Here is a 16,237-nt window from a genome sequence, read left to right as displayed (position 1 = left end):
TCAAGCGTCCGTCGCTTTTTTCACAATAATTACTAGTATTTTTCGTTCGTTATTGTTTAGGGCTTATAAGAAAAAAAATTAACTTTTCAGTTCGATGTACTTTAAAAGCGTGTTTTTTAGTTTTTTACACTATATTCATTTTACTGTTAAATTTCAGATTGTTGTAGTTCTTCAGCCTGCTTTATCAACAAAACCTAAACTTTTATGACAATAAAGCATTTCTGATTCTGAAATTGTGAGGAAATCGACGAAATGTACCGTAAATTTCCACAGCAGTATCCGGCACTGTTCAAAAGAAGAGGTCCGACCCTGCTCCACGACCTCTCGCCAACAGAATACCATCCTTCCAAGCACTTCGACAACTTTCTCACCGATTAAACCTTCGCCAATCAGGACCAGGCAAAACGGCCTTCGTCGATTACATCGGGTCCCAAGCACCCAATGTTTATGCTGATGCCCACATAGCCATTAATATTCCAGGAATATTTCATGAAAGATTTATTTCATGAAGAAAGGTTAATGAAGTCAAGCTGCTGGAAAATGATTCCATGAAAATCAAAAAATGAATAGATGAGTACTTTTTGATCACTCACATATTGATTTCAATTTAAGAGCCACCGCTAGACAGCTGTTTCAGCCTATTGGGCATCGTCAGTACCGAGCAGGCGGTCCTCGATTGAAAAAATGAGAAAAAACCAAGAAAGTACTTGATAAAAGTATATGCGTAAACGCAAGCGAAACATAAGTGGAACTATCCGCCGCAGTGAAGCACAAACCACCTACTATACAGTGAAGGCCGATTCCAGTTGTTTACAGTTTTCTACCGTCCTTAATCATAAGTAGACATGGCCCTGCGGGACATGCCTTGCGGGATAGGCAACCAATATTTCATTTTGACGGGTTTTTTGCATTGGCAAAGTATTTCCAGGGTCAGGTTTTTTATGAACAACTGTCGAGATTCATTTTCGTCTCTAGAGACCTGAGTGAGAACGGTTTTTGATGCGCCATATTTGCTCGATTGTTGGAAGATTCTTCTTGTTTGTTCTTTAAAGTGAACTTCGTTCTAAATTACCTTACTGTGGTCCTTAAGGACAAGATTCCCCGTCGAGTCCCGTGCCTGTAATTATTTTAGGTGGGTAATGGTTTTTATTACTATAAAAGATGTAACACGTGTGTGAAGTTTTTATTAACTACTTTTAACTATTTTATTAAAACATTTGGTAATTATTTTAGAACTAAGTCAACAACCAAATAAGTACTCTGTCTCCCCCTCGAACTGAAAATAGATTGTTTCGCACCCTGTGTCTCATTGGATTAGCAGCAACCCCTTTCCAAAAACCCTGAGATTAAACCCTTACAAAGTGCTCCTGGCGAACCTTTGATATATTCTAAGAATATACCTTGGGAATATTTTTGAAATAACTTGAAACATTCTTAGAATATGTAAGGTATATTCTATTGAGAATATTCCAGGAAGAGATCTGAGATATTTATTTACTGAATGAAATATTCCTGAATATTGTCATGTTACAAATATTAAAAATGTATTAAACTAGGATGTTCCTACTCCCAAAAAAATGTATACTGAAAAATATACTAAAATAACAACAATGTCAATTCATCAGCACTAATTAAAAAATATCAAATATATCATTTCATTGAAAAAAAAATGTATTACATGAAGAAATGAGCGAGATATAGGTTTCTCACTCACGTGTTGAGGATCACAAAAAAGAAAACTCTGTAGAGCTTGAAAATTGTAAGCTTCAGGAAATACCTCCTTGGGCAGAGTCCAAAAATCTGGCTGATCTGTTAACATACTTTTTAATTCTACTTTTATTATAACAGATCTTTCTATTTATCTGGTCGGTCGGTAGCTACGCGGTTCGACGTGGGTGCTTTGTTCACTCACTCGAATTGACTGCCGTATTGGTCGGTGGTTCAAGCCCTAGTCTGAACGATCGATTTTCACTTGCTATCGTCCAACCCGTGTTAGGAATCACACGTTAAAAGGTAAGACCTCGTTACTCCTTAGCTCGCACAAGTTTCGATTTCTGAGGGTTGTCGTTCGTAGGGGTGCGACAGCTGGTTAACGGAAAAACAGATTTTAAACAGACAGATCTACTTTGAAAGACACGCCAGATGAAGCCATTGCATGGCGAAACACGCGTTTTTGTAAAACAATTTAGTGAAAATCTCACAATAAAGTGTTTTTGGAATACGTTAGATCTACCTTTCCTCCACGAAAAAATAGAAGTTATTTTTTTGAACATTTCTGATTAGTTTACATATAATTTGTTGGATTTATTACCTTTCAATAATTTCTGGTTGCTTCGCCAGTGCATTATTATTCCTTGCTTTCATTGCAGGCTTAAAAGCTTAGTCAGATACGTACCTATTGATATGACATTTATTTATAATAATTCGATGGATAACAATGAAGTTTTCGTTATTCAGGAAAATAATGTGGTTACAAAGGGAAATGGGGGTCATATCTCATTAGGAACATTATATGAATGAAATCTTTACCTGTACTATCTGACCTGAGTTTTCTACCTGAACAATTCAGTTTAGTTCGAAAGTTAAAATTCAAGTCTAACAGCCGATAGTTCAGTTGATTCAGAATGACGTTGAAAAAAAAGAGTTCTGATGAATTTGCAGCACAAAAAATGTTGTAATAAGCTATACTTACTAATATTATAAACGTGAAAGTTTGTGAGGATGGACGTATGTTTGTGGCTCTTTTACGCCTAAACGACTGAACGGATTTAGATGAAACTTTACTTAAATACAATTTATACTTCTGAATAACATATAGACTACAATTTATAATAAATTGATGGTTGTAGTCGTTACTATATGGTAGGAGATCATAATGAAAAGAGAAATGAAAATTTCTATGTTTTTTACCACTTTTAATTGTAACTAACGTTACTGCAGTTTCGTACTATATGGACATTCTCAAACAAATACAATAAACTTGAGTTTAGTAGTAGTAACGTTAGTTACAATTAAAAGTGGTGAAAAACATAGAAATTTTCATTTCTCTCTTCTTTTCACTTTATAATGTATTATTACATTTCGTAACTGCTAAAGTTATTTTGAATGTTTTTAAGAGTAATCCGGAAATATAAGATAACTTATATTTCCTACGGTGTGCCTGCATTTATATACACTGTGTCCGTAAAGTATGGAACAAATTCATTTTTAGCTAAACAGGTCATTTTAAGAAATAATCCTGAAACACGTCGATTTTTGATGTTAATTTACCGTATTTAAAAATAATAATCTAATATACAGGGTGAATTACGTTCGAGTAATGACGTCACCGTCATTTTTTTTAAATGGAACACCCCCATTTTGTCTCAATTTTCGGATTACTCTAGCTGAGCTGATTCCAAAAATGTATCACATGTTGATTCTAATTGGTACAGGGTGGACAAAAATACAGTAGTTTTGTGTGTATAAAGTAACGCGTAACATTCTTTATTAGGTAAATTAACAATATTATCAAAAATACTTATTGTCTAGCGGCAATTGGTTTAAATGTAACACCCCGTAGTTTGCTACATGTTTAGAGTAATTAAAATGAGCTGTTTCCAAACATGTTTGGTACTTGTGGTCTAGCAGACAGAATATGAAAGAAATTATTTCTTATCTACATTTATAAAAAACATAGTTTTTTGTGAAATATCATTATTTGTTTAGTAATTTATTGATGTTCAGTGACAGTTTAGTACTACAATATTTTTGGTATTCGTGAATATTCGAATGATTGCTTAAATTTAATTGGAAGTAGAAATGGAGTTAAGTGTAAAACAAAGAATTGAAATACTTATGATGATTGGGTATGGAGACAGATCGCGAACTCAGATGGAAGTGTGCAATTTGTTTAATGATAAATATCCAGAAAGACCTATAACGCGTTCAACAGTCAGTAAGCTGGAAACGAAATTTCGAGAAACTGGTACGGTTGCAAATGTACGCAAATCAGGTCGTCCCTCTGCAAATGCTGATACAGCATTAGATGTTTAACTGAGTTTTGAAGAAGATGCGCACACTTCTGTTCGTAAAGTTAGTCGCGAAATCGGTGTTGGCAAAACAACGGTACACAAACTATTGAAGCTTGAAAAATGGCATCCTTATAAAATCAAACTTGTGCAAGGATTAAACGAAGATGACCCCGATAGACGACTCCAATTTTGCGAAGAAATGATGGATAAATGTCACCGAGACCCTCTCTTGATACAAAACATTATTTTTTCTTTCACTTTCACGTTAAATGGTGAGGTTAACCGTCAGAATTGTAGATACTGGTCAAAAGAAAATCCTCAAAAGGTAAATGTATGGGCTGGAATTGTACGAAATCGAATCATTGGACCCTACTTTATCGAAGGTAATTTAAACGGGGCAAAGTACCTTGAGTTTTTAAGGGGGTATCTCGTACCTACTTTACGTAATTTATTTCCCAGCAGACGTAATCCTGGAGGTTTTGATGAAAGTTTATGGTTTCAACAGTTTGAATTTAATGGTTTTAACTAATGGCTGACTCCATATTATGTTACTGTGAAATAGTATGGGTGGTACCTTCAAGACATGGCTAGTTAACCTAAAAGTGATTCATTATTAACAATTATGATGAAAACAGATCGGTCGATGTAGGTATGATGAAACTGGATTATTGGGAGTTGGAAAAACATACATTTCATACGGACTGTTAATTCTTCAAATAAATTTGTATAGCATGCTTTCAATATTCGTAACACTTCAGTTGAGACTATGAAAAGCATGGGAAATAAACTCATATTGAAAAGAGACTTAAGAAATGTTTGTCATTATTTATGATACGCTTCTACTGATACTTGAATAGGGAATAAACATTATTAGAGGTGCTCGCTCATCTCTTCTTCTTTCTATCTCTTCCTTTTCCACCCTACAAAATTAGTATGTCTGGTTATATAGCATTGAAATTATTATTTTGCTTATTGGCTACAATACAAACTTGCTTCGGTATCCGTAACTTTCATTAGTTCCCCTTGGGTTATATTACCTCTAAATTTTATGTATCTATACTTTTTTCTTCTATGATAGACAAATATCTATATGTCTTACACCCAAAATGAATAAAATTACTCACTTACTCACTAGTATTTCTTCGTGTGTTTCTGAGAATAGTAATGAATATTACTGGAGTTCTGTCTGAACACCAAACCGTTATTTTCGACACGTGTTGAAGCATTTTGTACTTTTCAAAAATGTACATTATTTAAATCTTCTATTTGAAATCCCATCGCATCAACACTGTCTCTCGAATACTGAAATATGAAACATGGTGTGGTAACACTGATTTGTCTTAAATTATCTACTACCGTCCAGCCTGAAAGGTTTAAAAGGCTGCTATTTGTATCGATGAAGTCATTCTCAGTTTACTTGAACTGTATTCAACTTGAAAACATTGAATTTTTCTGTGAAAGTGATATTTGAATATTCAATTGAATTATATCGTATACTTTTATTTCTAAAGGCAAAAGTGAGTTATGGATTCAGCTAAGAAGAATATACGAAGCATTTTGACTTCTGCCGGATTGTCGATGACGATGAGAGAACTAGCAAAGGATTACGTTGAATTCATCAATGGACCTATTCCATTTCGAAAGCACGGCTTCAGTAATCTCGAACAGTTTTTACGTTCAATGCCAGACACAGTCAAGGTGAGTATATTTTACACAAAGTGTGATATTACGATTGTGATTGTACTCTGCACAATTAAGTCTAGTATATTCGGTGATATTGTCTTTACTAAGTACTTCTGCTACAGCAACGGTTAGAATTTCTATTCAAATTTGATTAACTTTCGCATTTTACCGTCATTGATTGCCATTCATTGAAAAACTGTAAAAGTTCATAGCTTCAACAGTATTTCAAAATAACAAACTTTAATTTCAAAATCAAACTGAAGGCTTTAGACATCTAAATATAGTAACACTATGTCACTGTGTTATTGTCACTATTTTAGAATTGCACTATTATAATCATTTATCAAACAATGTTCACATAGCACTGGAATTTCAAATACTCCACTTTTTTGTCTCCCGAACTGTAATAACGAGTAGGTTAACTTATTCATTGAATATACTAGAAGTTATCATCATAATCATAGATTATAAATATACTCTTGTTTAGACACTTTTTCATCTAATGTTTTATTTGTAGGTGGAGGGATCCGGACCATGTGCAATTGTCTACGTTACAAAATCGCGGAAATCTTCACATTTGTACGATATGATTTCCAGACAGGGAAAGAATGATCCCCGTAAGGATGAGAGGTAAGTGTTTCATATATTTTACTGGCTAGATTTCGATGTCTAACTGTATCGTGCATTCTTCCAGTTAGACTACGGATGAAGGCTTTCGAAGAAAGTTTTATTTGAAGGTTCTTTCTTTCTTCATGATGATCTCGTACCACGTAGTAGCGGCTACATCCATTATTTTAATTTTGAAGCAATTATACTTCTATTTTTTCAATTCTCTCAACCAAATGAGAAAAAGGATTCATTTCAAAAATGTTTCATATAATGATCATATTTTGAACAAGACAATCTATTTTTTTTGTCTCCAAATCTACTAGTTCAAACTAACATTGAAGCTTTCACGTATAGTCAGTGGGCATACTTGAAGACTGGCTATAAATCAAATCATCTAAAGGAACAATTCGTTCAGGCCAGTCTCAACACCCTACACAGTAGGTTAATGGACTGACACCTATCAGAAAACAACTACTCCCCTGGCTAATACCACGAAGGGCGTTGGATTATATCCGACAGGTGTCAGTGCAGGATTCTTCACAGAAGTTATTCCTGCATATGCTGTTGGCGATACAACTGCCGCAATAGATTTTCAATTATTGGAACACACTTGCAGACCGGTTTCGGGCTGTTTGGCCACTCGTCAGTGCAAGGTAGTGTATATCATCAACATAAAGTCGATGATTTCCGATAATTGAAAATCGAATTCCGTCAGAGTATCATTCCTCGAACTAAGCTGAAGACTACAACAAACAACAGGTTTGTCGTCGCTCCATCTGCCTGTGAACGAGGTAACCAGGCAGATGGAGCGACGACAAACCTGTTGTTTGTTGTAGTCTTCAGCTTAGTTCGAGGAATGATACTCTGACGGAATTCGATTTTCAATTATCGGAAATCATCGACTTTATGTTGATGATATACACTACCTTGCACTGACGAGTGGCCAAACAGCCCGAAACCGGTCTGCAAGTGTGTTCCAATAATTGAAAATCTATTGCGGCAGTTGTATCGCCAACAGCATATGCAGGAATAACTTCTGTGAAGAATCCTGCACTGACACCTGTCGGATATAATCCAACGCCCTTCGTGGTATTAGCCAGGGGAGTAGTTGTTTTCTGATAGGTGTCAGTCCATTAACCTACTGTGTAGGGTGTTGAGACTGGCCTGAACGAATTGTTCCTTTAGATGATTTGATTTATAGCCAGTCTTCAAGTATGCCCACTGACTATACGTGAAAGATTTCTTTCCTTTTACGAGGAATTGGGCAAATTTGGATATGCAGTTGGTTACCTCGTTCACAGGCAGATGGAGCGACGACAAACCTGTTGTTTGTTGTAGTCTTCAGCTTAGTTCGAGGAATGATACTCTGACGGAATTCGATTTTCAATTATCGGAAATCATCGACTTTATGTTGATGATATACACTACCTTGCACTGACGAGTGGCCAAACAGCCCGAAACCGGTCTGCAAGTGTGTTCCAATAATTGAAAATCTATTGCGGCAGTTGTATCGCCAACAGCATATGCAGGAATAACTTCTGTGAAGAATCCTGCACTGACACCTGTCGGATATAATCCAACGCCCTTCGTGGTATTAGCCAGGGGAGTAGTTGTTTTCTGATAGGTGTCAGTCCATTAACCTACTGTGTAGGGTGTTGAGACTGGCCTGAACGAATTGTTCCTTTAGATGATTTGATTTATAGCCAGTCTTCAAGTATGCCCACTGACTATACGTGAAAGATTTCTTTCCTTTTACGAGGAATTGGGCAAATTTGGATATGCAGTTGGTTACCTCGTTCACAGGCAGATGGAGCGACGACAAACCTGTTGTTTGTTGTAGTCTTCAGCTTAGTTCGAGGAATGATACTCTGACGGAATTCGATTTTCAATTATCGGAAATCATCGACTTTATGTTGATGATATACACTACCTTGCACTGACGAGTGGCCAAACAGCCCGAAACCGGTCTGCAAGTGTGTTCCAATAATTGAAAATCTATTGCGGCAGTTGTATCGCCAACAGCATATGCAGGAATAACTTCTGTGAAGAATCCTGCACTGACACCTGTCGGATATAATCCAACGCCCTTCGTGGTATTAGCCAGGGGAGTAGTTGTTTTCTGATAGGTGTCAGTCCATTAACCTACTGTGTAGGGTGTTGAGACTGGCCTGAACGAATTGTTCCTTTAGATGATTTAACATTGAAGCGTTTCCTGAATTTTTCCACTGATAGCTCTGATTGGAAATGTATTGGTTGAATCGTCAAAGTCTTGAACATTTTAGTAGGTGAAATGAATTTATTACTTTCTGAACCTTTGAAATTTGGAATTTTATGGATATAGAGGCTCCGTACTCGGTAATTAATTATCTTTTCTTGGGGATTCGTCGTGTTGTTATCTATAACGAATACTAATTTATATAGTTGTCCTTTGAATTCATCAAATTTGACTGATTCTAAATAAAACGGTTTATTAATAAATTGATGCTTGTAGTCGTTACTACGTGGTAGGAAATCATAATGAAGAAAAGATAATTGTAACTTTCTATTTTTTACCACTATTATTTGTAACTAATGTTTAATGTATATGTTTAAAAATGTCCTTATAGGACGAAACTGCAGTGAGGTTAGTTAGAAAGTTTTCAATTCTTTTTTCTTCAAAACGGGTTATGTTATTACTATTACTATTTTCTAGAGAATTTGTAATCACATAATCTGGCTCATTCTCTAAATATTTGGTTTCTTCAACTCTGAAAGAGATACATTTTTTATATAATTCTAGACGATGAAAACTCAATATGAGGTATATTAATTATCCATTTTTTACAGAAGAAACAATAAGAGATTCAGTGAATCTACCTGTAAGAAAGTCTTACCTGTTGTTGAGGAGGCAGATGTCGGTGAACTTCAGAATGAGGTTCATCGTCTGAATATTCGAGTTGGCGATCTCGAAATTAAAATAGGTGGACTCGAGCGGGAACAAAAAAATTTGACATCAGATCTGACGATGCTACAAGAAGGCAATAAAAACCTCCATAAGTTCAAAGAATGTAGCGAAAAGCAAAATAAAGATTTGGAGAAACAGATACGACAATTGAAGACAGAATTTGAATTATGTGATGTCCCCCATTCTAGGTTGATGGCTCAAGAAAATCGCTACTTGAGGACAATCATAGAAGAAATAAGGGAGTCCAACAACATTCTGAAAAAGCATAGTAAACTCTTGACGGAGCGTTTGCATCGTTTGGAGCAGAAGGAAAAAAAAACGAAAAACCTGATCGTGGGTCCGGTTTTTTAATGACATTTTATTCACCTCAAATGTACATTTTTTACACTTGATTTATTTGACTAAAGTAGTACAATAATAGTAGAACTTACCTACTATCACAGTGTGAGAATTTATTAAAATAAATAAATTTTATGACAAAAATCAACAATATTACCATTTTGTATCATATTCCATCTATGAAATGAATAAAAACATTTTTGTTTAATTTCCTCTAGTTAATTTTATTTATACGACCTGTTTTGGGTTTAACCCCATTATCGAGTATCAAGCTAAAATGTGAGATTTGAAAACCCGATTATTTCGGAAGTTTTTAGGTGACATAGAAGGAAGCCAAGTGATGAAACTTTGCACCAGTCATGTTAAAATTTTTATAGCAAATTTTTAATTTCTCTCTAAAAATGTCCGTATGAGTAAAAATGTATCAGAAAAGTTAAACTCCATGATGAGTTTGTTATGTATACATGAATTGGTGACAATCAACCAAACTTGTTTTTTAAAATAAAGGGGATATCTGTCAAAAATAAGCAAAACGTTCACTTTATCCTAATTGCATAAAATTTGGCAAATGGATATAAAATTGCCGTAGATACAACTTTTTCAAGTAACTTTTTGTTAAATTCGATCCAGAAATGTGCTTTTTCAATTTTTTTCAAAAAAAAAAGTTGAATTTGACAAACACTGAACGTCAGTGGGTCGCAGTTGGCGGTATCATTTCAAGTTAAATTTAAAGCACAAATAAGTGCCGAAGTTAAACTTCATTGAAACTTTTCGAAAAAAAAGTTTCCCATATGGTGCGCACTTTAACGGTGACACTGTATAACAATAATAATTTTATTTCAATCAGATTACAATTCAAATGATATTGGAACAGTCGAAAAAAGAGAGCACAGCACATGTATATATAAAATCTTGAATAATAGTAAAAATTATAAAATAATTTTCTGATAATTATCACCGGTCATAAACCTAAGGGCATAAAATACATATTTAAAATGCATTCAGGCACCATAGTCACCAAATAAAAAAACATTTACTTTATAGTAACATTTACTGATTAGAAAATTTCTCAATTTGTTTTTGAATGTTCTGTAATTCCTCATCCTCAGGCAACTTATAGTTTAGTTGAACCCCTGTAAAGGAAGGAGCATTTTCGAACAGGGTTGTTCTATGTTGTGGTATCTACAAGCGAGTACCTTGAATTATAGTTGTGATTATCACCACTTGTCGGGAGGTTAGAGAGCTGTAATTTAATTGCTAATAATGATTTAATGATGTATATACATGGCACAGTGAGGATATTGCTTTTGATAAAGTAGGGTTTGCAGAAATCTGTACGTTTAATTCCGAAAATCAGGCGTATTATTCTCTATATTATAGGATATATGGGGATATACAGTGCTAGTCAAAAGTCCCCTCCCCCCCTCGTATCTTTTGAACGGGTATACTTATAATAATGAAATTTGGAGTGTGGAAATAAACGGATGTAGGCTTCTTAACTGGTCATAACAGGTGACGCAATAGTCATAAATGACGTCACAAGGCCACTGTGACCAAAAATTTTAAATGGGACCCTATGGCAAGTGACAGCTCGTTTGAAAGGTATTGAAAATACCTATTCAGTCATACCAATTTTGTTTGGGTTTCGGCTGATTTTGATTGATAAATTGAAGAAATACGAAAATTATAGTTTCGCATTTAATTAATAAAGATTTAAGAACCAGTTCTTATAATAAGTGTTCAAAATGTGCTCCATCTACTTCCTGGCAGTAATGCATCCTATTGCTAAACTCCTGTCGTACTCGTCCCAGTGTGTCAGCGGAAATTGCCCTACATTCTTCAACAATTCGTTGTTTCAGAATGGCAATACTGTCAGGTGCTGTAGCGTAAACCTTAGATTTCAAGTACCCCCATAGAAAAAAATCTAATGGTGTAAGGTCCGGTGACCGAGCTGGCCATTCGATCGAACCTCGTCGTCCAATCCATCTACCACGATATTCTTCATCTAGGTAACGTCTTACTGCACCGTAATAGTGTGCAGGAGCACCATCTTGTTGAAACGTTATTTCCAAGTTGTCGAATTCATTTGGATTATCTTCTAGAATTTCAAGAATTAACGCCTCAATATCAGTTTGTAACATCTCCAGATACAATTCACCGGTTAAGTTAGCATTGAGAAAAAGAGGCCCAACTATGTGGTTTCCCAAAATACCTGCCCAAACATTTACTTTTTCTGGAAATTGAGTATGTTTTTCACGAAAGATGTGAGGATTTGTGTTACTCCAATACCTCACATTTTGAGTGTTAACATTTCCATTGAGAAAGAAAGTACTTTCGTCACTAAAACAAATTGTCTGTATGTAGCCTGGTTGTTGGTTCATTTTATCGGACATAGTTTCACAGAATTCTAGTCTTCGGTCGGGGTCATCATCTGAAAGTTGGTGCACCATTTTTAATTTGTATGGATGAAATTTGTTTTTAGCCAACACCCTATGTACTGTCCTTTGACTGACTTCACAGATAGACGCTACTTGGGCTGTGGAAGAAGTAGGGTTCACTACCATTTCTCCAAGTATGTCAATTTTTTTGTCATCACTAATTGTTGGTCGACCAGATCGTTTGGCATCTTGAACACTATCTGATGCTTCAAACTTCCGAAGAAGCTCCCTCAAATAAACCCTCGATATAGGGCGATCGGGGTACCTCTCATTAAACAGTCGTTCCGCTGCATGGAAATTGTTTCTACATTCACCAATTATTAAGATAGCTGCTACTTTGTCGGCTACAGTACGTACCATTTTGCCTATGTAAACACTTAAACGTCTCGTTAAACAATAGCTTAGGTAAATTTTCAAGGTATAAACACTTTTGACAAGTAGATAATTCAAACACGTCAACCTTTTTGACAATGAACCAGAGGCGTACTTTAAAATCTTTATTAATTAAATGCGAAACAATAATTTTCGTATTTCTTCAATTTATCAATCAAAATCAGCCGAAACCCAAACAAAATTGGTATGACTGAATAGGTATTTTCAATACCTTTCAAACGAGCTGTCACTTGCCATAGGGTCCCATTTAAAATTTTTGGTCACAGTGGCCTTGTGACGTCATTTATGACTATTGCGTCACCTGTTATGACCAGTTAAGAAGCCTACATCCGTTTATTTCCACCCTCCAAATTTCATTATTATAAGTATACCCGTTCCAAAGATACGAGGGGGGGAGGGGACTTTTGACTAGCACTGTATGAGGGCATAGTAAATATTGATAAATTGAAGCTTATTGAAGATGTTCTTCAACTGCAAAATGACATAATACCCACTATTTACTTTCTTGCTGATATGATCGATACAATTTCTGAAGGATAGAGAACGTGCCTAAAAACTTCGTATGAAGCGTGTAAAAAAACAAGCGTGCATTAACTTCAATATTCGAATATTCTCGTTATTCTCTTACTGCGTCTTATTAATTATTAAATTTCAATATTATTGACTTATTTTAAATATGTACTGAAAGATTCAAAAGTGTTTTTATAATAATAGTGAAATAACAATTTTTTTTCAACGTTTTACAGAGATTGCATTGTCAACTTTATCTAAATGTTTTGTTGTACATATATTTGATGATTTCTCCACCATTCGCATACAACCTCGTATGTTACAAAGTCGTAGATCTACATGAGAGGCAAGGGGTAAGCTATTATTAACGACTGAAGGTAGTATATGGAAGATAGGGACTAACGGGACTTTCAGTCAGACACGTTCAAAAAACAAACATACTCTATTCCGAGAATACCTACCACAGAGAAGCGACAAAGACGGCCATTACACAGTATACTATATACAGTAATCCCACTTCGGGTGATTTTTGGTTTGAATTTTCTACACGCAGACCCAGGAGTTGCAGTCTCAGGTCTGCGCAAACGACGAGTTCAAGACAGCGTTTAAACACTGCTCAACATAACAAATATTCATATAAACTGCTCAAAAAAATACAGTCGATGAAAACCATGTTGGGCACCTAAGAAAATTGTACAAATGATAATTTTGCATTTGTGTAATATTCAAGTAACCCAGATCATTTCGACAATGATGAACTATGTTTCAAGTAGATTTTAAAAATTCATGGGATCGGATGTGACAAAATATACTTTAATTTCAACAAGAAAAAAGACAAGATGAAGAACGAGTTTTGTTATTCATGAACCATGGTACTGTGCAAGAGCTCTCTAAGAGGAATAACGAGTCTCTGTGTGTATACAACCGTGATAGCATGGTCTGCACTGATGAGGAACACTTCAAAACGGTTCGCAGTTGGTTCCTTGTTCGAATCAGGCGAAGTCCCACTATTTGTCCTAGAGAGCTCTTGCAAAGTTATTTCTTCAAAGTGAGAATCTTTGCAATTATGTCTGAGGCGACTTGGATTCCGAAAGGTTAACAGTCGTAAGGTATTTTTGATAGTCAAATTTACATTATATAAGAAGTTGCTGACTAATAGGACATGTTTCATTTAGAATAACTGTTTTTAATCTACGCAGCAACTTTTCGGGGTTGATTAGACATCTAGACTTGTATAGATTCAAATATCAACATTTGTCAATATATGTCGAGTTATTAGCTAAAGAAGTAGTTGTTTTCTGTCGGAAAACATATATAATGGTATAGTCAAAATGCATTTGGACTTGTCAGTGATTTTATTATCAATTTTTACTAGGATAAAAGCTGGAAGCAGCAAAACAACCTATTATCTTACAGTGTAAATAATTCATAACTTCCGACTCCGAAAACTCTCACATACATTTATAGTTAGTACATACATACAAAAAAATTATTTTTGTATGATTGAACACTACATACTTAATTACTTTTTTACTTCTTCAAGTCCTGAATAGTAACTACATAATTCAGAAAGAATAGGCTCTACAGATTCCTTAATCTTGAGTGATGAATTCGATTAGGAATATTTTTAATAATTGGTCCTTAATATAATCGAATCGGCAAACTCGTCCGCCATCTTGAATTCTCCAATCAATAAATGAATATGCTATATTTGGCCCCAAAAATCACTACAAAGAAATTTCGCATGGATTCGTACCATGGTTCATGAATAACAAAACACGTTCTTTATCTTGTCTTTTTTCTTGTTGAAATGAAAATATATTTTGTCACATTCGAATATGAACATCTGCCGATTCCATGAATTTTTAAAATCTACTTGAAACTTAGTTCATCATTGCCCAAATGATCTGGGTTACTTCAATATTACACAAATGCAAAATTATCATTTGTACAATTTTCTCAGGTGCCCAACATGGTTTTCATAGACTGTTTTTTTTTGAGCAGTTTATATGAATAGTTGTTATGTTGAGCAGTGTATACACGCTTTAGTTGAGATTGTAGTAGGGAGAAATGTCATTAGTGTCAAATACGTCATCATTATAAAAAATGAAACTCCTGGACACCGACATCAAAAGGACCGACGCTGAGTGAAACTACTGTATACGGAAATACTGTGGCCATTATGTGTCCCTTTTTCGTAGACGCATGCGTCGACTTGGTTGTCTCCACGTCATTCTCGGGCTTAGTTGTCTCCATTAGTCTGTGAGCACTGAGCAAACATAATGACATAGGTAGTTAGTTACAAAATCATACTATTTAAGCGAGCTTTTCAGGAGATAATTAGTTTTGAAGAATCCATCGTGAGAGAAACAGTAGAAAATTCAGCAATATTTAAGGCACTTGAAATTGAACTTAAAACAATGCTCGAACAAGAAAAGCGATGTGTGGTATCTATAGATGAGATGGCTTTAAAATCCATTTTTTTTTTGATACAGGATGTGATGAAATTATTGGTTTCGAAGATATTGGAGAGGCAATTAAGAGGAATTCCATATGTAGAAATGTTCTCGTTATTATGCCTAGAGGACTTTATTCTCCCTGAAAACAACCGATTGCTTTTTTTTCATTGAATCACAGCTACCAGCAAAAATATACGTGATATTTTGGATAAGTGCATTTCTAAATTATCCAATATAGGTCTGCATGTTGATGACATTGTGAGTGACATGGGCTCTAACTTTTATGAATTGTCAAAGTTATTAGGGGTCACTTTAGAAAAATCTGAATTTGAGCTCGGTGGTAAAAAACTTGTTTATATTTTTGATCCAAGTCATTTGATAAAAGCCACTACCAAATCACTTATCAATCCAAACAATTTTGAAAAAATGAAAGTGAGTCTAGCAACACAAGTTCTAAGCCGTACAGTTGCCAGTGGAATGAATGCATTCGTGGCAATGAACTTATTTCTCGCTTCTTTTTCTTCAATAACCTTTTTGATTTGTTGAATTCGTGTTCTTTACGACATTCCTATAAATACAAAAACATTTTAGAAGGTTCGAAATTCCAATTAGATTTTTTTTGAAGAGGCTCTAACGTTTTTGAAAAATCTTGAAATTTTCAATTCAAAGGACAAAAATGTCACAGATCGAGTCAAATTTAGAAAATGTTGGATTATTTCCATGAATAGTGTAATTAAAATATGGGATAAGCTTTCCAAATCAAATTATAAATATTTAAAAACGAGACGACTCAATTCAGATTGTCTTGAGAAATTTTTTGGTGCTGTAAGACAACAATACGGAAATAAT

The 16,237-nt window shown here is 34.9% G+C and overlaps 1 protein-coding gene across 2 annotated transcripts; it reads left to right on the top strand.

Annotated features, from left to right (window-relative positions):
- The first annotated feature begins 324 nt into the window (after positions 1–324).
- Positions 325–9,796, top strand: LOC141480263 (uncharacterized). Of its 2 annotated transcripts, XM_074170138.1 has the most exons (4): positions 325–1,132; positions 5,525–5,711; positions 6,214–6,326; positions 9,132–9,796. In XM_074170138.1, the coding sequence occupies exons 2-4, from the start codon at positions 5,538–5,540 to the stop codon at positions 9,598–9,600; spliced, it is 756 nt and encodes a 251-aa protein (XP_074026239.1). In that variant the 5' UTR covers positions 325–1,132; positions 5,525–5,537; the 3' UTR covers positions 9,601–9,796. The 2 variants fall into 2 exon arrangements, with proteins under 2 accessions (XP_074026239.1, XP_074026238.1); XM_074170137.1 differs by lacking the exon at positions 325–1,132 and having other exon boundaries at positions 3,666–5,711.
- Positions 9,797–16,237: the final 6,441 nt, after the last annotated feature.

Source organism: Leptinotarsa decemlineata, unplaced genomic scaffold (genome assembly GCF_025532065.1).
Source record: "Leptinotarsa decemlineata unplaced genomic scaffold, Ldec_3_MD MMD2_P_RNA_scaffold_7, whole genome shotgun sequence".
Classification (NCBI taxonomy): Eukaryota; Metazoa; Arthropoda; class Insecta; order Coleoptera; family Chrysomelidae; genus Leptinotarsa; species Leptinotarsa decemlineata.
The sequence above is the reverse complement of the archived record's forward strand: the minus strand, read 5'-3'. Positions and strand labels throughout refer to the sequence as shown.

Excerpts from the sequence above, each read along its gene's own strand:
- LOC141480263 (XM_074170138.1), top strand. The coding sequence starts at position 5,538 with ATGGATTCAGCTAAGAAGAATATACGAAGCATTTTGACTTCTGCCGGA. Across the intron at positions 5,712-6,213 it reads CAATGCCAGACACAGTCAAG|GTGGAGGGATCCGGACCATG; the intron begins GTGAGTATATTT and ends TTTTATTTGTAG. Across the intron at positions 6,327-9,131 it reads GATCCCCGTAAGGATGAGAG|AAGAAACAATAAGAGATTCA; the intron begins GTAAGTGTTTCA and ends CATTTTTTACAG.